The following is a 25,859-nucleotide window of genomic DNA, read 5'->3' as shown; positions in this document are numbered from 1 at the left end:
TCAGGTGTGTTTGTGGTTTCCAGTGTCTCTGCAGCCAGCCTCAGATAGATGTTGATGTTGTGGTCTAAGACCAGAGGTTGCTGCTTGTTTGTGAGTGGTCCCTGTCAAATAAACTCAATATATAATGAGAAATAATGTGTTGTTGAGATTCACTTCTACCCAAGCAGCAACCAGTCTGAAAAAAATGAGGCGATGTGAACGTTGCAAAATCTGCAGTTTGTTCAAACACACAGAGACAAAAAAAAAAAATTGTTTTCACATCCACAAACATAAACATGTTTACAGCCTGGTACAGAAGATATCTCAGTCTGAAGAGCTAATTTCTCTATCTGCACACACTGCAGGGGTCAATATTTCTTTAACTCTGAAGTTCAGAAGATATTAACTTCACCCAATCAGAGGCAGAGCTCAGCTGATTGACAGGCAGGTGACCTATAACTGTTAATGAGGAGGCTAAAAGCCCGCCCTGTTTCTAGCGTAGTCACTGCTGACACTCTGCTTCAAAACTGTGTTTCAGAAACAGATGAGTGATGTCACAGAGACTACATCCATTGATTATACACTCTATGCATCTATTCTAGAAATACATTTCTGTTTTACCTCAATGAATTAGAGGGAGAAAAAAATGAGTCCAGTGTTTGAACTCATGTTCTGTTCAGTGAAAAATCCACAAACTTCCCTTTTAAAGTTATATGTAAAAGTGATCATATCATCCGCTGAATGTCTCAAACACAGAGAGGTGTTCCCTGATGTTTGTGTGATAAAAACAATAATAACGAATAATAGAAATTCTTTATTGAAATAGCTTCACGGAAACTACTCTGAACACATCTGAAACAGAAAGTAACATTACATCATCACATTACATTAGTGCAATATAACATTGCAAAGCACTTCAACACCGCTAGATGGAGCAGTTGAGTTAGCTTTTAGTAAAGGAGGCGCATATAAAAAAGAACTGGCTCTGAAGAGCAAAGCAACTTTGTTCTCCTTTGTCTGGAGCGTCTTCAGGAGCTGCAGGAGACAGAGAGCATCAGGAGAGTTCAATAAAGTATTATTGTTGGAGTGAAGTACTTCCAAACTTTGAATATAAATGATAACTACCTTAGCTGATGATAATCTTGACTATATCAGAAAGCTCATCTGTCACAAATCCAACTGATGGTTGAGATATGGCTTCATGAGGCAGCTGAAAAAAAGAGGAAACAGAAATGATGAGAGAAGAAATTAAAGGAGTGTACATTTCTTTTCTTAACAGGTGAGAAGAAGAAGAAGAGGAAAAGTACAGACCAGCACTGGAGGAGCCACGAAGAGGTAGTTTATGGGGTACTGCAGCAGGTTGGTGCAGGCGGAGGAGTAGAGGTCGGCATAACGCACGAGCTGGCTGGCAAATAGCGTCTGTCTGGCTCCGCTGCGCAGGAGGCTTCCCATCTGACCGTAAGACATGTCCATCCTGTAGGTCAGCACCTGCCAACACAAACAACTCATGTAAAAAAGAAGACGCACAAAACGCAAATATTTAGAGTTCATTCTCAATATCCTGAAGCACTTCTCACCTTCATCCGCGTCTGAATGGAGCCGATGTCATAACGCTTCAGGTTATTGTTTTCCTGATGCCTTCAGGTGTCAGAAACAGAGGAGGAACAGTTCACTCAGATAAAAAAAGGAAGATGGTCTGATTTATGAGAGCATGAACTTTGTAAACTGACTTACTGGTAAATCTCAGCCAGGATGATGTCAAGATGTTTCATTTCTTCAAAGATATCTGTAAAGCCAAAAAAGTCATCAAGTCTCTGAAACACACCAACATCATCACAACACTTCTATAAGCTACAGCTCTGAACTCACGCTTCCTCTCCTCCCACACCCTCAGCTCCCTGTCCAGCTCAGGTACCACCAGAAAGGTCTTCCAGCCCTGACGCTTCTTCGACTTGAGGATGTCTCCAAAGATGTGGTCGCCCACGTACAGGATGTCTTTACCTTTGACCCCCAGGAGATCACAAACGATGTCTGAGGATCCTGCAAACAGATAACCCACACTTTGCTCTAACTTTGCAGTATTTGGAGATTCAGGCTGTAATTTTTACAGACACAGCTTGTTAACCATGATAAAACAGAAGCTTTTTTGGGTTTACAAATTGAAAATACCGGAAATTGTGCACAACCCCCCCCCCCCCCCCCCCCCCCCCAAAAAAAAAAAAAAAAAAAAAAAACTAAACTAAATATGTATGCTGATGGAAACAGACTGACTTTCTTCATTTAAAGGTCAATAGTAGATGAAGCAGGGATCACTCAGAGTCTTATCAACCAAAAATCATCCATACTCTTCCTTTATAGCAAAGGCTCAGTTTCTTCTGATGCCACACCATTAACTCTGACCTACAAGACATAGTCTCCATGACATCACCCATCTGTTTCTCAAGCAGAGTTTTGAAGCCTGTCCTCACCAGATGCCATTTTGGAAACACTGAACTCAACTTAACGGCTGATATACACCTGGTGTGTCTCCAATTTCTCTGCTCTGTCCACTCAAGTCAATCCGTCAAATTACACAGGATCCACTCCGTGGCTGCTCCAGCAGGTTGCAGGTAATACACAGCCATCCTATTTTTGCCAGATACTGGAGCTGTGACGTATAAATTCAGCGTAGGGAAGATCGAGTAGGTCAGGAAGTCTTGTACGGAAACTACCTAGAACCACCAAGTGACTTTCAAAGTAAAACAAACCATGTCAAAACAAGATTGTATATAGCTTGGCTAAGACAGCAAATGGACATAATAAGCAGGATCAGACCAGGAGTCAACAGGTTTGAGGTTTTACAGCCCAACGTCAATAAAGAGACTTATTAATCGAGTGGAAAGCTTGGGAACTCCTGGATCTGTGACTCCAGCTACAGCTTGTGACTAAACACGCAGCTGGTGTGAGTTGACCATAGACTGTATAAAACATGGACGTAGTCTCGCCAACGTCACCCGTCTGTTTCTGACACGGAAAATGAAGCACATAGGCTATAGCGGCCATATTGGTAGTGGCAAGGGCTTCCCCTACAGCTGACCCCTTATTGGGGGAGCTCGCGATCTTAATATTCTCTGAACGGCCGAGTTAGAAAAAAACTCACCCCCCGTACAATGGGTGCCGATAGTAAAATTAGCGACTCAGACAGGAGATGTTTTTTGAACCAGGCTGTAAATAGGTTAATTTCTGCTTTAAAAACAGCTTTTTTTAGCTTGGTGTGTATGTGACTTCCGCTACTTCCGGAGCCAGCCTCATGCGAACACTGGAAAAACAGCAGATTTTAGCACTTACGCATTGTCTAATATTCTTAGACCGGAGGTTGCCGCTTGGAGTTGACGAACGCAGTCAAGACGCACCAGAGTGGAGTCAGACTGCAGACGTATCTTGTGTATTTAAGGGGTAAATTTGGTTGAGGCAGTGTGAGGTGAAGAGATGGGCTTTGAGCCTCCTCGCTAACCGCTATGATGGCTACATTTACGTGCAGTCAATATTTAGGTTAAGGTCAATATTCCCGTTTCTAAAAAATTTGGAATAACCTGTTTACATGTGGGAGAAGACAGGGTTAGTCCTGTTTACATGGTGCACCAATCAAAACAGTGTCGCACAGACAACATCTCAATGCATGGAGAACATCATGACGCAATTTGCATAATTTCTGCGACAATCCATAGCAACAACAGCAGCAACAGCAACAACAACAACAACAACAACAACACGGTGGACTCCCTGTACTCAAAAGACCAAGATCAATGATCGATGAAATCGATGTTCCTTTGGATGGAGATATCGTGACAGGCGTATACACAACCAAATATTCAGGTTAGAAAAAGAGTAACTCAGGGAGAATTTCAGTTTTTCTAAAGGGTTGTTGGTGTTTACATGGCCCTTGGGCAACTGGGTTATTGCTAATATTCAGAATATGAAAGAGTTACTGACTGCATGTAAACGTAGCCATTGTGCTCACCTGTCAGTAAGTTGAGCTTTACTTCTAATCATGAAAACTTTAAATCATAATATCTATCTAACATTTTATCACTGCGTCTGAGTTTCTGAAAAACACTTAACTAAGTAAAGAAGCTTGAATAGATCTCACCTCCAGAGTAAACAGTTCCGTGTTTGAGGTCACCCGTGTACGTGCCGATCCGTAACTTCCCTGTGTCCTGTAGAAACAACACGCCATTAAAAACACTCCAACTACTGACACATAAACCTTTTAAAGAATTAGAAAACTCCTCGTACCGTGTCTACTTGTCTCAGCACTGTGCCCTCAGCAAAGAACTGCGGCTTCCTGGTGTCCACCACGATGAGGTCGAAGTAAGAGCGCCACTGATCTTGAGGATTTCCCCCCTGGAACAAAGAGAAACGTTTATAACCTGATTTAATGGACAAACACTAACAATCCAAACTGAAGTCAGAGAGCTCTTACCTTCACATTACTTTGCAGAAGGTAAGTCATGATGGCCTTGATATACGAAAGAGAAAACGTGAAGATTTAGTCATTTTTTTAAGCTTTTTTTCGTATGTTTGTGATTGATGAAGATGTTAAAATCTTACATTAGTGTAGTTGAAGTCACTGTTAGTAGCGAGGAAAACCTTGGCGCCATTTTTAATCCGGGTCAGAAGAAGGGGGAGTTTCGGCTGCAGAGAGAAGAATCATCTCTTCAATATTTCAACAATTTGTTGAATATGAAGCTTTAAAATATCTCATTGATGGATAAACTCACATCTTTGAAGACGTATTTCTCCAAGTTCTTGATGGTTCGATTTTTCAGGGCTCCCTGTTGAACAAACAGACACATTAATAAGAGAGAAAGAACTATTTCCTGTACTCTTTCCTCTCTATAATAAGAACTTACCGTGTCGTGAATGAAGTCCATAGCATCTCGAACGTCCTGATACATACTTCTGAAAGACATGAACAAGTCTCCGTGCTGGAAACCTTTCAGGAGGCTGTGAGGGGTAAAAAAAAAAGTTCAGGTGACTTATTTTGATATGTTAGATGAAATAAAGAGGGGAGGTTTAAACTCATTTACTCACCTCGTGTATCTGCTGCATCGGGTGAAGAAATCCACAAGACAGGTGTAGAGATATGTCTCTGCAGGGAGCACAGCAGTTAGAAACAAGCATCACAGTGTCCAACAAAGTCATTCTTTTCATACTGAAAAATAAGTTCATCATTGCTCGGTGGTTAAACTTCATACCTGAGAGATTGAAGAGCGTATTCAGGATGTGGAAGCGGTCGGTGTCGTCTCTTTGAATGAACTTGTTGGGGTAGTATCTGTGAATGTCTTCCCTGTAGATTATAGAGACAAAGAAGGTCAACACTGCAGACAGACTGAAATCACTCAAAGCTGTTTGTTCCTGAGCACTTTATGGTCCTCAGCTGGGGAAAAAGAAGTCTGTGTGACATGCTACATGTTTAGATGTCAGAAAACAGACTTCATGGACTAAGCATTGATGTAATATATGTAGAATATCTCCATATATTCAGTTTTAATCATTCAGAGGTGTTGAACAGAAATTAATGCAGCTGAAGTTAACCCTGATGTATTCACAGGACTGTCAAAAAAAGACAGACAATAAATGAGTAGAATGGTTATTTCTATGAGGGTGGGTGTTGGATAAGGTGAATATCTTCAAATTTGTGAAACAGCACCTTCCAGTGTGCACTGAAGGGCAAAGTGCCCTCTTGGGCGCCAAAGTGTGCTAGACTGCTATCTTAGGGGACAAAATGTGTGCTAAAGTGGCCTTTTGGGGGGCAAAAGACAAATCAACATGCCCTCTTGGGAGCCAAATCGGTGCTAAGGTGCCATCTTGACAGCCAAAAAGTACACCAAAGTACCCTCTTTGGCCCAAAGGGTACTAAACTACCCTCTTAGGGTGCAAAATGTGTGCAGAAGTACCCTCTTGGGAACCAAAAGCATGCTGAAGTGGCCTTTATAAGGGAAATGTGTGCTATTGTGACCTCTTGGGAGCCAAAGTGTCCTATATTGCTCTCTTAGGGGACAAAATGTGTGCTTACAGGCCTTTTTTTGTGAGACACAGAGAGCACTGCTACAACTTTAGAGACTTTTGGACTTATATTAAGTCGTTTTCACCCGACACAGCCCTCTAACACCCCACTTCGTTTAAATTGATCATCGAGGGATGGCGATCATGCGTAATGGATCGCATGCGCTGTCCCCGTGCTTGTGCTCGTGCATGAAGTAAACCGTGTCGAAGCCCACCTCTCCAAAGTGTGCCAAAGCACGAAAGGGAATCGTGCTTGAGCACGGCACAGCTGTGGTCACATTGGTCTTTCCAAACGTGCTTGAAGGCTGAAGCGTGCTTAGGCACGGCACGGTTTGCCAGTGTGACCGCATCCTTAGGAGCCACAGCCGTCTCAAAGTGTCCTCTTGGGGGATCAAAAAACAGACCAACAAGCCTTTGTGGGAGCCAAATGTGTGCTAAAGTTCCATCTTGGGAGCCAATTGAGTGCCAACGTGACTTTTTCGAGCTTGCCAGCTCAAACATGTGCTTGGGTGCCAAAACATGTGCTTCATTCCCCCATGGGAACTAAAAACATGCTAAACTATCTTCTTGACTGGAAACTACATTAAACTGCCTCCTTGGCAGGCTAAAACATGTTAAACTGCCCTCCTCGGTAGCTCAAAAGATATGTTTAAGTCCCTGCTTTAGTGACGAGAATATGCTGTGCGCCTTCTTTTTTCTTTTCGTTCTTGCCCTTTTTAAAAACATTTCCCCCGCCACTCACTCCTCCCTCACTGTTGATTATTTTTTGCTGATCCTGCTACTTACAGTTTAAATCCAGTGTTTGAAGCTTGCTAACTTGTCTCGCTGAGTAAATCTAAATGCTGATAAATGATGTTGTTGTAAAGGGGTCTGTTCTTTCATCTGGTACCTACCCTGTTGCACCAGTTATATGCGTTAAATATGACAATACAATACTAGTTTATCTTGTTTCTGAATGTATAGTTTGCTTTTTTCTGGGTCATCAAGAGTCATTACTGTTATATTCAGACTGCTTCAGAACCAGGTTCTCTGGAGCTTTCATTCAGTTTTTTATCACTGATTCAGTTTTCAGAGACATATTTAACTTTTTTTTTTATCCATGTTCAGGTATCTGTCTCCTGAGCTCTAGAGTAAACTTTATAAAATAAAAGAAGCTCATCAGAGCATTTCAAAATTCTGACTTTACCCATGAAGGAAGCGGAAGCCGTGACTGCAGAGTAAAATATTCCCATTGGAGTCCACCTTCAGGAGGTTCCCGTACATGCTGTCAATCACAAGACCTCTGAAGGGGGAGACAAGAAGAAAAGGAAGGTTAAAAAGGCCTGTCAGGAACTGAGGAGCAAGGCAGAAGCATCGCAAGAAATTCATGAATGCTCTTTCGCAAGAGCAGGTTTCAGACTTACCGTGTGGGGAAGCTGGGGTCATACGTGTAGCGTAGAATCTCATGAGGATACCCGTTGGACACCATTTTGTCTCTGATCATCTCAAAGCCCAGACTCTCATAGTCCGGAGACTTATACACTGAAATCAAACACAGAGTACAACCATCAAAGCCAAAAAAACTTGTTCAACACATTCAGATATTTAATCTGACACCTAATCATAACATACTCGCCATGGTGTAGTCCATGTCAAATCCATAGCATTTGATGTTTTCTAGAGTCAAACTTCTGTTCACAAACACCCTGAAAACAAACATAATACAGGCGTTAACTTTACAGATCCAAGACCAGACTAATCCTGGAGTCATGTCTCACAGAGCATACAGGTCAGTCACTACTGAATACCAGTGCACCATCAGTTTGCAGGTCTGCAAGCTGTGCATCAAGTCCCCACCAGTAGGTCAGGAGGTATGGCTTTGACTCATCAGGCCAGTCTCCTTTGGAACCAGGTTCCAGGTCTGAGTCTTTCTATCTTCAGAGCTGTTTAAGACCCTTATCATTCAGCTGATGGTTGGGCATGTATCAGGCTTGGCTTAGACCAGGTTGTGTTTAGCTGCTATGGACTCAGATTGCTATAGGTCTACATGGTACATTCAGTATCCATGAGTATTATGGGAGGTAGAGCCTTTAATGGAGAGACTAATCTCTCAATTTTAAAGCCAGATCTGGGAGGCAGACACTCTTTCTACTTGTGAAAGTTGGCCATACAAAAAACCTATAGGTGGAGTTGTATCAGAGCTTGTAGTTATGTAGCTATAGGTTCAAAATGCAGCAGTTGTATTGAGTTTTTGTACATAATATGGGAGGTAGAGCCTTCAATCATAAAGACACCCTCCTTTGGAATGATCTACTAGATCCTACTTTAGGAAGAAGGATTAACAACGTTCCTGTTCCACGATAATTCAGGCCTTGGCTTGGTTTAGGTCAGCTTGTGTTTAGCTGCTATAGGCTCAGAGGTGTAAAAGTTGCACATTGTCTCCATGAGTAGTACAGCCTGAACTTATCAGGTCGATCTCTTTTTGACTCGTTTACTGAATCTGAGGGTTGGGTGACCTTTCTTTTTTTGCAGAATGAGAGCAGTCTAAAAAGTTAGTAATAAAAGTCAGAAGTAAAAAATTTGGTTTAGTTCATAGTTGGGTTTTCAGCTGGCTTTGCTTGGACCAGCTTAGAGTTACACTGCTATAGGCTCAGTTTGTAATGTGCAAATTATGTTTCTATATGTAGTCAGGGATGTAGAGCCTTGATATCGATGATTCTGATTTTAGTGCTACTGGCAGCCCGGTGCTCTAAGACGCGTCCATAATGTGAATCCTGGTTAACGATGTCCTGCCAGTCGTCTACCAAGCAGAGCTAATGTAACCTCACTCTTTATTTTACTGATAGACTCTCAAGTTTGAACAGACCACTGCAGAATAACTGCTGACTGTGGGTTGGAATTAACAGTATCACAAACAGTTTAGCCCCTGTGTTAGCCTTTAACTTGGGCTCTATCTCTCTCCTGTTTCTCTTTCTTCTGCTCTTCTGTCCTTTTTCTGTCTGACAGTTTGGCTCCAGTGTCCACCATCACTACAACAGTAATCACAGAAATCATTTTCAGCAGAGAAATAGACATAGTGATTACGTACATCACATAATGGTCGTATCACGCTGAAGTGAAAAACTTTATATTCGATTTCAGATCATGTTTTTTTTTTAATTCACTGTCAGCTTCTGGTGGCACAGATCTCTGCCCATACTAAAGGCTCAGACTGTTTTTATATTATTTTGTCTGAAATCTTTCTCTGAACCATTTTTGCAGATCACCTTTGTGTTATGCTAATTACCGTTGTTGTGTAAATGATAATTTTACTGTTTCTATTTGAATTCCTATTTTTGTCTCTTTCCACCTGTTTGTCTGGTTTTGTTTCTTTTCACTCGGAGCCAGATGAGGCAGACAGCTGTCCAACAATGAGTTGCTCGAGCATTGTGCCCGTTAAAAGAAGTCTTTCTCACTCCCTGTTGTCAAATGCTTGCTGACTTGTGCAAAGTTGAGTCTCTGTGAATAGTATGGAAAGAGTAAGGCCTCGACCTCTTTCTGAAAGTGTCATTTGAACATCTTTTGTTGGTTTTAGAGCATTATGAATGAAAACAGTGATAGATCTGTAAATATAAGACCTGAAGGCAGGAACCACCTAAAGTGATGTGATCTCTGTTGGCTGTTAATGTGACACTATTATTCGTCTTCTCACTTTAACAGCTCCCGTTCATCAAGACTACAAGTTAAACTCTGGCAGTGGGGGTGGATCTGGGTGGAGTGGTGTTATCACCTCAACTATCTCCTGTAGGGTTTGAAATTCTGGGAACAGACAGATTAAAGTAAAAACAGAGGATCTATTGTGTTTTAAGACTATTCTTTGTTGTATCTGAGCCTGGTTTCCTGTGTCCCTTGTCACCAGACGCTCCTGTTTATCAGTGACACCCTCACAGAGGCCTACCTGCAGCCCCTTCCTGTCCAAACCCTCCCTGAGAGTTCATACTAATAGAGCTGCTGTAAATAATTTAGCTGGAAACTCTTGGTTTGTAAGTGTGTTACTGCTGAGTGTTGAGGATCTTTCTCCTCAGATCAATCCAGTGGAAAAAAAAGCAGCATCAGGAAGCTTCAGTGTCTCTGATGTGGGCAGCTGAAGGGTTCAGTATCTCCTGGTTTAAATATTTAGTGACAGAGTGCAGCCTTAAGAGGATAAGATGTGAGGGTGGATTCTTGATTTTTGGCACACCTGAGGCTTTTCCAAAACTTTTAAACAGTGCAGACAGAAATTAAAGCACATGGAGCCACCTGACCTTTATGTAATGAAAATATGAAACAGAAAGAGAAACTTTGTTGTCTCTAAACTTTGTATTCTTGCAGGTTTGATCTTTAACATTAACTTAAACAAATAAATAACTTCAGCACATGTTTTTGAGCGACTCACTTTTTCTCGAAACCCGTCAGCATCTTCACCTCCTCAGAGAAGCTGGGATCTGGGCCCTTTTTATCCATATCGACGCAGCGTAAAACTCCTGTGTTTAAAATCCTTCAGTTGTCTGTAACTCTGCAGCTATTACCCCTGAGATAAGACACATTTAAATGTCCCCAAACACCACTCGCCTGTACTTGTTTATCATCACATTACGCATGCTGAAACTCCTCCCTGCGACTTTTCGCTTGTTGTGACGTTGGCCGTGCGTCGTGCACGCGCCAAAGCCCCCCGCTGTTCCCTTTGGGTGCATGGAGATTTGAACGCGCAGATTGTGTTATCAGGAGCACACACATTGGCAGCACGCCTGCGTAACTCGAAGGAGTTCCCTCATGACGTTTAGACCCGCTGTGACCCGGACAGCTCTCTGGGATCATGAAAACAAATTATGTCACATATTTAAAGGATGAATTTATCTGCTGCAGCTGCACGACCAGCGCAGAGACAGTAACAGCGACATGTGGGCGAGATAAAATTATTCAAAACTATTGGGAACAAATTCTTATCATGTTCTTTTTAAGATGTTTAAGTATTCATGTGAAATATCTTGTAGATAATTAATTTGTTTGGTTTATAATAACAGGAAATAATTCACTCATGTGCAGTTTATTTATTGGTTTAATATATAAAATATTGTAACATCATCACCAATGTCCAACTTGCTCTCATTCACTCATTTTAGTACTTTAGACACCACTTTTCTGCTTTTGACTTGATATTCACACTGGGTTTGAGATGAGCTGGCAAGCTCTTAAGTTCATCTCAAATCCTGTTTATTTTCCCATGTCTGAGTTTGTCTTCTTATATGTCTTGAAAGGGATGTAACTGAAATAAAAAAATTCCCATTGGGAATCAATAAAGTAATCTGATTCTGATTATAAATATAAAACACTTGTTTTTTGTACTTTAAAACAAAAAAGTTTGTATTTTTCACTTTCATGAATTTTGTAATCCAACACTTTCCCTTGCATAAAGTGTATCTTGTCTTACCTTAATCCCTTCGTGAACAGGAAAATAACATTTATTAAAGTTATGAAGAGGGAAGAAAATTCAGTTTTGTACTTGACTTCTGATTTTTTACGTAATACGTTACTGCCTCATTTTTTATTCTTTGGACTGAACTATGCTCCAAAAACTACTTTGAAATTCCAAAAACACAACTATAAATTGAATGTGCACTACAGCTCATAGAAAAAAAAATCTTTCAGAGGAAGAGGAAGATGCACAAAAGATGCAACAGATCAGGTTGTACAGCTTTTTTTTTTTACCTTCCTCCCTGTTCTTCAAACCTATCTCTCCCTTACTTTGGTTCCCAGGACTGTAGCAGGACTTGACTTGTGCACTCCTCTCTTTCACTCCTGTCTGAATAATTAAACTCTCGGTGCCATCTTTGAACATATGCCACTCACTTCTCTGCTTTACAACCTTCCTTCAGTTCCACCCCAAGAATGCAACTTTCCGACAAAGTTAATTCATATTTTTCCAACGGCAGATTAAGTATCTGTTAATGCACCAACTCTAAGTGAAAGAATTTTACTGCCACATTATCACGGCTGACACCACATGTAAATCACTATCTTCTGTGTTCTAATCCTGCAATGATTCAATGTTTTGTCACTCTTTTGATAGCATGTTGCTAACCTAACTATCTCAGTCTCTAAGTGTACATGCATCACATTAAGCTTTCAATGACAGTTACTGTTACACTGTTGTTTCACTGTAAAGGGGAACATGTAGATGTACAGAGGTCAAGATTAGAGTGTATCTGTTTGCATGATTGTCTCTGTCTCCTGAGGTGACCAGTGTAAATGAGTTATTAGCTGATTCTGCTACAGCTAAATAACTTTACCGTTAAAATAAACTGATGAATAGATGAAGCAAATAGTAATAAATCCAAGAATGTGTTTATTTTATTTTATCTTATTCTATTTCATTTTATTTTATTTTAGTTTAGTTTATATTATTTTCTAGTTTAGTTTAGATTAGATTATTTTAGTTTAGTTAGTTTAAATTTATTTTAGTTTATTTTAGTTCAGTTTAGTTTGGTTAAGTTTAGTCTAGTTTATTTTATTTTATTTTAGTTCAGTTAAGTTTATTCTAGCTTCGTTTATTTTATTTTATTTTATTTTACTTTAGTTTATTTTAGTTTATTTTAGTTTATTTTAGTTGAGTTGAATTTAGTTGAGTTAAATTTACTTTAGTTGAGTTGAGTTGAGTTGAGTTGAGTTGAGTTGAGTTGAGTTGAGTTGAGTTTAGTTTAGTCCGGTCACTAAGAAAACTCATATGCACAATGAAGTGAAAATGAAAAACAAAATGTTGTGTTGATGCTATTTCTGCATTTACACCAAACTACAACAACAAAAAGGAAGTCCACACAACAAATGGCAAAACAGGACTGAAAAGGTGTAGGTTTAGGCCTTTGATTATTTCACCTACCCTTATCAAACTCATCTTTTACTCGGCTGCCTTTAAATTTATATAGAAAACAAAATATTAATTAGTAGATTTACTCCTAATGTCGTTGCACATGAAAGTTTAAGAACTTCTTTGACATAAACACAACATGCATATGTGGAACCCCACCCAAACACTCACACACACTGAACACACACTCTTGAGGCTATTTGTCCTGAGTGCAGCTTGAATCTTCTGCAGCTGGACACTGTGGATATCCTAAAGCATATCTGTTCAGGCCGAGCATGCAGGCCCTGCTGATAACCTCAGGGGCCAAACCTCAAAGAAAGCCATGAGAACAGCACAAACACAAAACTGGACACACAAAAACTCACACCACAAACAAAGCAGACAGTGAGAATGTTCTGTAAAAAAAGGTGAATCCTCTTTATTTACTGACGGTCTGAGTTATTACAGCTTGAAGCTAAAGTCTCCTCACTGTGATGAAAGTGGCATCCTGAAGGTAAATATTTGCTCAGAGTTTGGTGTTGTACGTGTCGATCGTGTTCAGGTTTTGTTCAGTTGATTTATTTATCTGTGATCTTTCAGAGTCACTGTGCATCCTCTTAAACTCTACTGCTATCTCCAGTGCCGTTCGATTCTTGGTTTCTGGGACGTTAAATCTCACAAACAGCCCACAGACGGTGCAGAAGAAGAGAAAAATGAGGAAGCAAAAGTAATCCAGTTTCTCCTGAAAGAGAGGAAAATGGGACAACATTTGTGGATTAATGTGAGTGATCTCCTCTAAATAGCTCCTTCCATGTGTCTGCTACCCTGTAGTACACAATACAACAAACTTTTCTGGGATAATAATGTGTTTACCACGAGGATAGGGAAGATCATCCCCAGCACAAACAGACCGGACCAGTTGAGCGAGCAGGCGATGGTGTATCCAGCTGTTTTATACGACTGAGTCAGAATTTCTCCTGGAAGAGGAGCTGATGCTCCAGCTGAGGGTAAAAACACAGAATGGGTGTTTACACATCCTCAACAAGAGCTCAAACAGGAAACATTACAAGTGAAACACCTGAAAAATAACAAAGATCTCCAGTCAGCTCACCTGGTCCACTGGCGAAGAAGAAAATGAAAATAAAAATGAGGACCATGCTGCAGTACGGCATCCAGGAAATATGAGTCTGAAGGAGGAAAAAGTGAGACTTTGAGTTGTTTTTAGAATTGAGACGTGCTTCAGACAGCGCTCAGGTTTGCTTTGACTCACCTGCAGGTACAGAGTGATGGTGAGGAGGATCAGGGTCACAGCCATCCCGATGTATCCTCTGGACAGAAGGGTGATTTTTCCTGCTTTCTCAATTATCATGAACTGAAACATCAAAACACACTTTCAGCAGAGAGCCACAAGGGGGAGCTCTCTCTATACATTACAGGATAGGTGTCATAGATCACATTCAGAAAACAATACAACATATCTCAGGATGTATCTGTTATACATCTTAAAAGATGTTGAAATATTAATTAATGAGTGAGTTGTGACTCACGCAGGCTAAAGAGGTGCAGAGCTCACACAGCCCTGTTCCCAAGGCTGCGTAACGCAACTGGTGTGGTTGAATTCCTGCCGCACGAAACACATCAAAAGAATAAAAGTACACCTAGAGAGAAGTGTTAAAATTAGAGAAAAATCACACATTTTGAAGCATGTTTCAGAATTATGTTCACATTATCTTCCTCCATGCAGGCCAGTCAGAGAGGAGAGGGTGATGGAGGATTCTTATTCACCTTTCCTTCATTTTTAAAAGTTCAACATCTTCCCAGTTTACAGTCTGATCTGCTTTTATTTGAAATAGGGCTCTTTGGGGGAATATGAAGCATAAATGCCAAAGCAGCTGACTTTAGCTCTGTCATATGTTTGAAGGCTCAAACTCTTTTTAGTTGAAGAGCACCAACGATTTTCTCTAAAAGCATCTTTAAAATTCCCCTCCAAGGATTAGTCTGACATTTTGGGCTTATTTGCTTCCTGTCAGACAATTTGGTCAGAAGATTAAAACCATCTTTACAGCATGGGGTCTGCAGCAATTGTTTAGCTTAGCTTAGCTTTGAACAAACCCAATTAGCCAGGGTTTGTTTGAATGCGTACACCACCACTGATGAATAAACACACACTGTTCTACATTAATTTTTGTGTTGGACTCAGACACGCAACTTCCAAATCTCCCTGCTTGATCTTGGGAAACAGCTCAAAGCTAATTAAGTTAGCACACAGTGAAGCTCAAAGATTCACATAAAACAGGAGAATTACATTATTTTTATTAACACATGTTTGTATTTGTAATTTCAGTGAGTGTGTGTGGAAAGAAAGAGCTAGAAGCTAGATTCAGAAAGCCAGGCTAGGTGGTTTCTTTTTTTCTTAGCTAAAGCTAGCAGCAGATTAGCAGCTTCAAAGAGAGACCTGTGTCTTAACTCCCTTTCAGAAAGTGAATGGGAATTTTTTTTTCAAGCTAGTTTGTTGGATAAAGCACAATAAAAAAAAGTTAAATGATCACTGTTTGGTCTCATGAAAGGGTTTCAAAACCTGATAGCACTAAGCTAACTGCTTTACAGATTTGGAACTAGGCTAACTTGCTAATGGCTAACTCAGGGAATCCCAAACTTTTCAGACTGTGACCCCCAAAAATAGTGGTAGTAATATCGTAAAGTAGTTATTTCTGCTCTTGTTTCGGAATAAATCCACTTCCTGTTTTAATTAAAGATTTTTTTTATTGCAACTTTTGAGTCGTGCCCCTGGGTCGTTAAATTGACCATTAATATTATGCCTATAGCTGATAAAAACATGCAATTGCAAACAGTTTCTGATTTTAGAAGGCATTTTGTTACCACCCTTTAGGGCACAGCCACACTGGTCATTTGTACTGTGCCATACTCAAGCAACACACCATGCAACACTGATCCCCTTGTAATAGGAAACACGTCTGAGCACGGTACACTTGCGGTCACTGGTCACTGGACTTTAGGGTTGAAGCCATAGACTGTAAAAAAAAAAATGGACGTCCTCTTGCTTGGCTTGAGGTGAGGTCTCCACAAAAACAGCTCCCCCTGGTGACTGGCTGCAGTATAGGTTTAAAAATCCGGCTTTCCAGTCATTCCAGATGGGCTGTGGTCAAACTTTCAAAAATTATTACACCTCGTAGAAATGTTTCTCACGTTCGATTTTTGTGGTGATTTGAAGATATTATTTGGCCGTCTTGTATCCAAGTCCTCTTTTTTCTGAAAAGTTTTGTTTTCATTAGTTATACAGGGTTAAAAACGAGGCTTTACGTAACGTTTAACAATGATTGACAGCTGCCGTTCTCGTGGATTTTTTTCAGGGATTGTAAAATATGGGAGGTAGAGTCAAAAGTGATTAGACTCTCGAAAGAAAAAATGTATATATTATTTTTGTCACCCAGCTCCACTAAGATTCTCCCAGAATCCCTCACAGTCTCTACTGCTCAGACTCTGGCTGCACAACTGCTACAATGGTGGCGCCTGAGACGGCGGTATTTTGGCTTCAAAACCATACAATGATAAATGGAAGAGCCATGCGGTCCACTCTATATACAGTCTATGGTTGAAGCATGCCTGGGCACAGTACAAACGGCCAGTGTGATTGCACCCTCTGTGTTTTCCACCCTTTGGGCCTTTGGGAACCACTGGGATAAACCATATATTGTATAACATATTGACATAGTCTCCATGACATCACCCATCTGTTTCTGTTGCAGAATTTCGAAGCCCGTTGTCATGTAGGCCATATTGGACTCAACCTAACTTCACTGAACCTTCAGGTGAGCTTTTAGCCTCTTTGAAGACAGCTACAGGGTGCCCACTTGGCTGGCAGTCAAGTCAGCTGTGCCTTTATATGGGCAACACTTGTAAGCTAAATAACTTCAAAAAGTAATGAATTATGAACAGATTCACTCATGCACAGCATGTGCTAATAAAGAAAGAGCTCTCCAGACCCAAACTATTTTTTGAATGAGGCTGTAAACATGTTTATTTTTGCTGTAAAGATTGTCTTTTTATAAAATGGTGTGTATGTGGTGTCTGGTGTTTCTGCAGCCAGCCCCAAGTGGACACTCAAGGAACTGCAGTTTTAACGCTTCCATGTTGGCTTCTAATTTTAAGACCAAAATTTGCGGCTTGGATGAAACTAGGAGTTTATTAGCTAACCACAATGAGGTCACACTCAGCTGGATGCAAAATGTTTCCACCTTTTCATTTTTAAGTCTGTCCTTGTTACACTTCATCATGGTAACCCAGCTGACAGATAGTTAAAATGCAGTAGTATAACACATTTGGCATTCCTCATGTTTGGGACGTATGGGCCTTCTAATATAATGAGGCCAGTTGATTCTCTGTTAACATTTATCACTGATGTGTTGCAGAGTGTTTGGTGTGTTTGACTTACAGCGTTGATGCCACAGAGCTGCAGAGCGCCAAACACGACAAAGATGGTGATGTTCTGCCACCGCATCGTTTTGTCCTGGATCAGCTCCAGCACCGAGCGGCTTCGAACTCTCTGCAAAGCAACCTTCTCCTGCAACATCTCCTCCACCTTCATGCTGTGGTCCTTGTTGCCCCACAGTCTCCTCAGAGCTGGGGGAGTGTCATAAAGCAGCAGATTAATGTGACGATAACACCACAGGCCATTAATTTAACAAGGATTAATTTGTGGAGGGATCCTGTGAGAGGAGAAGCAGTATTTTTCACCTTTCTCACAGGCCGGGCGGTCTCCTTTGTCCAGCAGCAGAAAGCTGGGAGACTCAGGCAGGAAGGGCAGCGTGGAGAGCTGGACTAACGCAGTGAAGCCATTAAAACCAAGGAGCCATGGCCATCTCTCATGTGTCCCAAGCAGCTCACTGCAAGGGCAACACCAGCCTCAGCATTGTTCAACAGTGGAGCTATTACAGAGCAGCGTGATAGACTCTCAGTCCTTAGAGGAGTGCTCAGAAAATTCAACACCCAAAAAGAGCTCTTATAGAATTTAGAGCTCTCTATTGCTGCTCCCAGAGTTAAAATAGAGACTGAGAAAATTGAGCACATCACAATCGTTCTTAAAACTTTAGAGTGTCGGGAGCAGGGATACCAAACTTTAACTGCCCAGGACCCCAAAATAATGTTGCCAGAGACTCGTATCAGTACGGTTAAATAATACTCACATTAAAAGGCAGGAACCACCGAACACAAAAGGAAAAAACAGACAAACAAAAACAGTTTCATTTAACTGCAATTTGAATTTGTGATTTCGATTCTGCTTTGTAAATAAACATTTAATTATGGAGTTGAATGGGCTTTCTTAGCTTTTGGAAAAGCTTCCAGTGGACACTCAAGGAACTGCAGATCTTTTGTATCTGGCTTCTGTTAAGCCTTTTTTTTGTCATATAAAAATAAATCAAATTCTTATTCTGAACATTAAAACCTAAATTCATACTCATTTGAGTTTTAATTTTGAAATTTAACAGGTCATGAAACAGGCTAAAACTGATACTGCTCTCTAAATTAATCATCATCAGCACAGGGAAGGACTATAATTTGTTGGATCACCTCTTTTGTCTAAAACATTTAAAAAAGAAGCAAGTGACAGACAAAGTGACTAAACTGCCCGCTGCCAGCTTTGATTTCATTAAAAAAAAAAAAAAAATCATTGCAAGTGATAAGTTGGACTAGTTTTGAAGAATGAACGTTTTTCTGATGAGTAAAAGCAGTTTCTGCTCGTTTATGTGATAGCACAGAGATGAAAGGTATTTAGTTGTCCACAGGGGGCACCAAAACTAATGCAAACCAAGAGAGGACATTGTGAGTTAAAATGTTTTTCATTCATTGTTATTATTTCAAATAAGACTATTTTAACTCCCTCCTCTCTGGTATCACTCATAAATTACTTTCTTGTATCCAGCTGGTTCAAAAGGTGGTAGCTTGGATTCTCGCTGGTTATAGCAGACCTGTCTTTTCTTCCCTCCACTTGCTCCCCACAGTTTGTGAATGTTTTAATGGTCAATTTTAAAGCTTGTTTGGGTCTCCTCCCTGACTTATGTTGTTTAATTGACCTATAGCTAAGTCCCGCCCTCAAATGCTATGAGCCAATCAGTGTGAGTGTAGCCTTTCTCATACACTCATACATTCTCCATCCAAAAGTCCACTAAAATGCATTATAAGAAGTCCACTTTCGTTTAGTTTCATGAAGTTTTTTTGAGATTTTAAATTAAAAAAAAATGTCAAACTGTGTTCATGGGAAACATGTAACCCTGACACAAGGTATCCTGACAGGCTGGGCAACAGGGTGTATTTTTTTTTTTTTTTTTTCATCCTTTCCTAAGACACAGCTAAACCAAAGTTGTGCGGTCGACCACAAGATCAACTCAATGTGAATAAAATGAAAAAGGATGTCTCCACCTGTTCTAAGGTAAGCTGACATCGTATTTGAAGCAACATATTGTCACTTTGCTGTAAAGAAATATAAATTTATCTTTAACATCTCTTAAGTTAGCCTACCATTAGCTCCTAGCTGGGCTGTTCATCACATTTTTGTGTGTTAGGATTTCATTGGCCTGTTTTGTTCCAGTTTTTGTTCTTTTGTGATCGTTCATCATCATTAGCTGTTGTCCAAAGGCAAGGCAAGGCAAGTTTTTTTCTATAGCACATTTCAGCAATGCAATTCAAAGTGCTTTACAGACAAAACTAGTTAAAGAAAACAATTAAAATTCAATTAAAAATGAGATTAATTAAAAAGATACAATAAAACAAACAACGACAAAAAACAAACAAACAAACAAAAGATTAAAACAGATTTGAAGAAACAGATTTTAAGATAAAATTTGCAGTGCAAAATTAAAGACAAGATATTAAAATGATATTAAAATGATTTGTTAAAATGTTCTAATAAAAGGCAGCTGTAAAAAGGTGGGTCTTCAACCTGGATTTAAATGAGCTCTAGTTAAACTAACGTTAGCCTCTGTTGCTTAGCTTAATTAATCTATCTGTAATAGCCAAGATAACAAAGGTTGGCAAACGTTATGCTGAATGATTCATTGTAAATACTGTAGCATAAAAATTAATGAGGACAAAATTCTTGGTAATAGTAAAAAGGATGTTATATTTTGTCATATTCTGAGCCAAACACCTGAACTTCAGTGGTGATGCTAACCAGATGCTGTTAATCAAGTTTGCTCTGGAACCTGTAAATTTAGTCCGTGACTGAAGTTTTTTTTCGACCTTCTCAACAATAAAATCGTTCATATATCACTTCGATGTAGAGTCTAAGGCCTTTTGGTGACTTCTACATGACGTGATTTTTCCGTCTTTAAAAATGAACGATAGCCTCCTCTAAAACTGTCTCCTACTGTGACACCTGTCATAGCGCCTGTCGCTGAATGTTCATGAGTTTATGAGTGAGTTGAGGGGGGCAGGGCTTGGCCATAGGTCAAGTGTTGAAACCAGATGCACCATCTCACAGCCTCAGATCTTTTTTTCTTGAAGATGACTGTGTTTTTCTCCTAAGCTTAGGAACGACCTCCCTGGTGAGATCAGGCTCTCAGAGTTGGTGACATCTTTAAAAGCACTCCTTAAAACTTACTATTACAAACTCAATTAAGTCAATCTATTATTATAACTCTCCTAACTTTTCATTTATAACCGGTATGCACTTCATGTATGTATTTATTCCCAAAACCTCCGCCGATTCCCTTTATTGGTCGTATTTAATCATCCATTTATCCATCAATCCATTTATTCATCAACTGTTTTATTCTTATCTCATCTCTCCACATCTTTTTACGGTCCATGTTCTCTGATGTGATGTCGTTTTCCTCCTTAAACTTTCTTTTATGGTCTTTTAATGCTTTTTATCTCTCTATTCACAATAATTTATCACTCTTGTGCTGCTGAAAATCCATCTGTTTCATCACTTCATCCTGCTTAATTTGCACTTATCCTTGTTAATCTTTTTTATTGTAATTTGTTCTTGTATTCTTTGAATTTTAGACTTCTCTGTTTCTGTTAATTGTTTATTTTTTCACCCTCCTGGGGAAGAAACATTGTTGTGATTATTTTCCTTCTGATCCCATGGGGGCTCTTATTACAGCCGACCCCTCACAGTATCCATGACTCCAGTCACCTCACCTGATCCCCAGCAGCTGACCGCCGAACTTCCCCAGGGAAATGAAAGAACCCACCGTCACGCCCACCATCCCCCGCAGCCTCTTGGGGGCGCACTCAACGAGGTACAAGGTTTGAGCAGAGAGGCCGAGTCCTGGAAGCTCACACAGGGGAATCATACATTTCAAGAAGAGTCAATACTGATCAATAACTGTGTGAAAAATAGCTGAGAGGACTATTTCAGTGACAGGTAAAGATAGAAATCGATTGTCTGTAGGGTTAATTAGGGTGCAGAGAGTGATGGAGCAGCCATCTTTGAAGAATTTAAGGATAAAAAAGAGACATTTATCCCTCTCATGTAGTATTCACCTGAGTTGATGCCGTAGAGAAGTCTTCCCACCATGATCATCTCAAAGGACATGGCTGTTTGGCTGCAGATCATCAACACAGCTCCGGTTATGGCCACGAAATTGTTCAGCAGAAGGCATCGTTTTCTGTGGGAGACAGACACTGATGCATTACAGCCAGAGGGCATCTGCTGGAGCGGGAAGTGTGCTTAAAGTTTAATCTTGTTTGTCTGAAATAGTTCAACATTTATTGGATTGTGTTTTTTTGTTGTTCACCAACACTGACCTCCCAAATCTGGAGAGAAGCGAGCCAGCCATAATCCCCCCGAGTAACCCCCCGACGCAGTAAATGGACACCATGAAAGACCAGATGAGAGAGAGCTGCCACTGCTCCAAGGCCACATCGTATCTCTTCAGACACGTGACGTTCACCAGCTCCTTTATGAACTGCAAACACAGCAGTGTGGCTCAGTGAGATCATCGTTTTTGTCTCCATGATAGTTAAATAGTTGGTTTAATGCCTGATGTGCAAACTATAAATGCTCATATATGTCTTAACCTCTTAAGACCCAGCATCCACATATGTGGACATTACATGTTTGCCTCTCAGACCTATGATACTTCATTTTTTTCAACCTTGACCTTTTAGCCACATTTAGGGACACTGCCCACATCATATTTTGGTGAAATCACAACATTACACCCATTTTAGCAAAAAAAAACCAACAAAAAACCTAACATATTTAAGTTCAACAACACTAATAACAAACAACTAACAAAAAAACAAACTGGTTTTGTCTTCAGTGATATTTTTACTGTTTTTTCTCCTGTGTTTGTCTGGAGATCCTACATGTAACCATGGCTGCATTGTTTACACATGAGATCAGCTGTCAGCAGCCTGTATCATGTCAATGCTAACTGGTGCAAGGCCTGATGTTCCCCACAAGGTGAGGAGAAGGAGGTGCTGGTTCTCAGTTGAGAGCTAAGAAGTGACGACATCGACCTGTCCTTCCATCCATCGTTATTGGGAACGTAAGATCTATCTTCAATAAGATGGATGAGCTAGCTGTGCTAACCCAGCAACAGAGAGAATACCAGAGGGCAGAGTAGCATCATGCTATTCACAGACATGGCTAACAGGGCTAACATCAGACACCAACGCCACATTGGAAGAGCTTCACCTGCTGTGAGCAGACAGGATCCAGGAGACAGAGACTGAACAGACTGCTGAAGAAGCTCAGTCCTGGACCCTGTGGAGGTGGAGGCTGAACTGGAGAATGATGGACAAGCTGTCGTCATCTATTTTCTTATGGACTTTTTTGAACTGTCTATACACTTTCTTACTTTTGTTTTCTTGATTGCTGCTGTGACTTTTCCTGAATTTACCCTTTGTGATAAATAGAGTATTTTCTATTTTATTCTATTTTATTATTATTATTTCTATTAAAATAATCAAACTTCCTGTACAATAAACAAGTTTAGTTATAATACTAATTAGGTCTCCTTATGTCAAATAGCAAGGTGAATTAAAAAATGCACACCATTCAAAAGCTTGGGTCTTAAGAGGTTAACATTGCACTTTGGTTTTCTTGCATTTCTACTCACAGCAGACGGAGAAGTCATCACAGAAATACTGAATCCATATTGAAAAGTTCCTCCGATGCCAGCAGCAAAAATAGCAGCGATAACAGCGGGACAGTCCAGCTGCAGAAGCAACACACGTAAACAGTCATCCTGTCACCTCTCCTCTGATATCAAACATAATTACTAAATTATACTCTAATATTCTGAAATCTTAGTCCAAATTCTTCATTTTGGTTTTGTTATGTCAAGAAAAAAAAAGCACAAACCCTCTAAATATGAAAGTACGACCTACCAGGAGTGTTATGTACTGTGGCATAGCTGTTGTAGTCCAGTCTGCCGTCTTTCTGGATCATTCACACATTAAACTGGTGAGACATATTTTACTCATCCCTGAAATCATTAACTTCCCACTGGAGTGGAGAAAGAAATGCAAAGCAGGGTGACTAAATGAGTTTCTGAACTGTCTGCATGTGTAAGCAGCTGGACGGGCTGCTAGAAGAAATTAGGCGTTGAGATATTTTAGGTCACAGGAAGTTTCAAACACCCAAAGAGAATTTGTCTCTTACAAAGCTTAAAAAATGTGATTTAGATTTTATTATGCAAAACAGACAGAGGCAACAAGTTTCTAACATTAAATATTCATCCTCAGTTTCTCTGAAATCTTGTCCTTTGACCCTCCTTTAAAGTCTAACAGCCTTTTTACTTGTTAACTGATATGGCTTTAGATAGCAGCATTGAGAGGGAATTATCCTGTTATGTTATTGTAGTTCTGCTGAGCTACACATGCTCCAAAAGGCACAAGAAGTAGGAGCTGACAGAATCATTATTGTGAAGCTTATTGACAGTTATTTCCTGTATTACTGAGAAAAAAAAACAGATATTTTTAATAATATTTCATTTGTTTGATACAGCTTTTAACAAGATGCAGAGCAATGAGATAACTTGATTTGAAACATAACCTAAAACAGGGGTGGCCAACCAGTCAGAGACCAAGAGCCACAAAAACTTCTGTGGCACTACAAAGAGACACATCACAAATGCATTTCCTCACACACATAAACAAAAGAACATACGATGAAAATCAATACGTTTCCAAATTCTGTAGAGACATTTATTGCGTTTGTAAGAGTGTTCAAATTTGTACTTGGAGCCGTGTCAAGTTCCATCTATTAATCATGATAGCTATGAGCACCTGTGCGATGTTGATAAAAGAAACTGAAACTTAAGTATCGATCTCATCACCCAAGTATTGATCAATACTGATCACAATGCTGGCATCAGTATTTCAATATTTTAGATTGATTGCCACACCACTACTCATAACAATATATATATATATATATATATATATATATATATATATATATATATATATATATATATATATATATATATATATATATACAATTTTGTTTTTTTAATGAATGGATCAAAGAGCAGCATACCGAAAGACAAAGAGCCGCATGTGGCTTGTGAGCCGCAGGTTGGCCACTTAAATGATAATAACAACAAGACTTTGTAAACTTTATATGCAATACTAATAGCCAGTTAAAGTTAGTCAACACAGCTCCAGAGTTCTTGTCCTCAAAGGTCAGTGAAGCATTCTTACACTGGTAGATCTGACATAAGTCCGGTTCATAGATGTTGTGTTGGTTTTTTTATTCTTTTTTAGTCTTTTCACTAATCCTGCTCCAGTATCAGAAATGAGGAGAAAACATAATAAAGAGAGAACTTAAAGAGGGGTTACAGTGCTTTTTTTAAGGTCTTGTACTCTCCCTCTTGTACCCCCGTTGTAGCTTTTTGGCGCAAATACACCAGATCCAGCTGAAGAGCTGGCTGAAGAGGCGGAAAAGGCAAGTTTCTGTCTTTGGCTGAGGAGGTGGGACAAGGCATGGGGAGTGAGCAACTCTTGAAGAAGGCTAGCTGCAGGGGATGACTGGGAGACATCCCTGATCACTGCCCACCACCAGGAAATGTTCTGGGCTAAGGAGCTTAAAGAGCTTAACTTAAAGAGAGGGTACAGTGCTTTTTTAAAAGTCTTGTTCTCTCCCTCTTGTACCCCTGTTGTAGCTTTATGGTGCAATAAACCAGATCCATCTTTGGTCCGACTCGGCTCTATCATGGTAAAGAATCAGACAGGTTTCTATTCATATCAATGTGTCAACTTACACTGTATCGGCTCCATTGTGGTCTGGCCACGTCCCTGCTCCAGCAGGTTGCATCAGATACACAACAATCCTTTTTTTGCTGGATACTGGAACTGTGACACGTCAGTACATTGTAGGACAGGAAGTCGTGGTTGGTAACCACCTAAGGGGCCGTTTACACGACAACGGTTTTAGGGTGAAACGCAAAAGTTTTGTTGCATTTCAGCTTCGCGTTTACATGGAAACGTCGTTTCAGCTGACCTAAAACACAAACTTTTGAAAACGGCCTTCAGAGTGGGCGCATGCATCCAACAGGACAACAGTACCGTTGTTACGATCATAGTGAACTCCTATGTTGTGCTTATGCTGCTGAATCTGCTGAATCTGCTGACTGTCTTTCAGCAAAATGTGCATCTTTTGCTCCACTTTTTAACTTAGTATTCCCCAATACACCTGTTGACTGATTAAACTCTACTTTGGTGGAGATCTCCCAAAAGCGGCTTCTGGACAAGACAGTTATAGCACCACCTACAGGCCTGGCATGCTTCTTACAGCGTTTTCAGTCCATCAGCGTTTCCGTGTAAACACAGATTTTTTCACTGCGTTTTAGCGTTTTCAGATGAAACATTGTCGTGTAAATGGGGCCTAAAAACAGCCAGTGACTCTCAAAATAAAACAAACCATGTCAAAATCATCATAGTGTTTAACTTGACTACAACAACAAACCAACATGATGAGCGAAGCCAGGCCAGGAGTCCACAGGTCTGAGGTTTT

General features: G+C 40.1%; 2 protein-coding genes across 2 annotated transcripts; both read right to left on the bottom strand.

The window, feature by feature from the left end:
- Window positions 1-873: 873 nt before the first annotated feature.
- Window positions 874-10,554, bottom strand: nt5c2l1 (5'-nucleotidase, cytosolic II, like 1). Its single transcript, XM_074690382.1, has 18 exons — window positions 10,421-10,554; window positions 7,639-7,712; window positions 7,431-7,548; window positions 7,214-7,309; window positions 5,217-5,308; window positions 5,053-5,110; window positions 4,872-4,965; window positions 4,740-4,793; window positions 4,570-4,653; window positions 4,442-4,477; window positions 4,255-4,362; window positions 4,109-4,175; window positions 1,849-2,019; window positions 1,714-1,765; window positions 1,557-1,617; window positions 1,291-1,467; window positions 1,105-1,189; window positions 874-1,014 (listed from the first exon to the last, which is right to left on the bottom strand). The coding sequence occupies exons 1-17, from the start codon at window positions 10,486-10,488 to the stop codon at window positions 1,106-1,108; spliced, it is 1,494 nt and encodes a 497-aa protein (XP_074546483.1). The 5' UTR covers window positions 10,489-10,554; the 3' UTR covers window positions 874-1,014; window position 1,105.
- Window positions 10,555-13,328: 2,774 nt separating this feature from the next.
- On the bottom strand, window positions 13,329-23,254 carry slc2a11l (solute carrier family 2 member 11, like). The gene is made up of 12 exons (XM_074690383.1): window positions 23,231-23,254; window positions 22,960-23,058; window positions 21,641-21,801; window positions 21,377-21,501; window positions 21,032-21,161; window positions 17,624-17,772; window positions 17,322-17,509; window positions 14,416-14,526; window positions 14,139-14,240; window positions 13,980-14,055; window positions 13,742-13,869; window positions 13,329-13,610 (listed from the first exon to the last, which is right to left on the bottom strand). Exons 1-12 carry the CDS (start codon window positions 23,252-23,254, stop codon window positions 13,395-13,397), a joined length of 1,509 nt encoding a protein of 502 aa, XP_074546484.1. The 3' UTR covers window positions 13,329-13,394.
- Between the last annotated feature and the right edge of the window lie 2,605 nt (window positions 23,255-25,859).

The sequence above is a fragment of the Halichoeres trimaculatus genome, unplaced genomic scaffold, assembly GCF_033239565.1.
Source record: "Halichoeres trimaculatus isolate MK-OKI-2021-1 unplaced genomic scaffold, fHalTri1.1 fHalTri1_scaffold_16, whole genome shotgun sequence".
In the NCBI taxonomy this organism is placed as follows: domain Eukaryota; kingdom Metazoa; phylum Chordata; class Actinopteri; order Labriformes; family Labridae; genus Halichoeres; species Halichoeres trimaculatus.
This window is presented reverse-complemented; position numbering and strand designations above follow the sequence as displayed.

Coding starts and splice junctions, on each gene's coding strand:
- nt5c2l1 (XM_074690382.1), bottom strand. CDS start 10,488: ATGGATAAAAAGGGCCCAGATCCCAGCTTCTCTGAGGAGGTGAAGATG. Junction 7,549..7,638: donor CATGGACTACACCATGGCGA/GTATGTTATGAT, acceptor GTTTGATTTCAG/TGTATAAGTCTCCGGACTAT. Junction 4,654..4,739: donor AGAAATACGTCTTCAAAGAT/GTGAGTTTATCC, acceptor TTCTCTCTGCAG/CCGAAACTCCCCCTTCTTCT.
- slc2a11l (XM_074690383.1), bottom strand. CDS start 23,254: ATGCCACAGTACATAACACTCCTG. Junction 14,527..17,321: donor AGCTCTGTGGCATCAACGCT/GTAAGTCAAACA, acceptor ACTTCTCTCTAG/GTGTACTTTTATTCTTTTGA. Junction 14,056..14,138: donor CCATCACTCTGTACCTGCAG/GTGAGTCAAAGC, acceptor TTCCTCCTTCAG/ACTCATATTTCCTGGATGCC.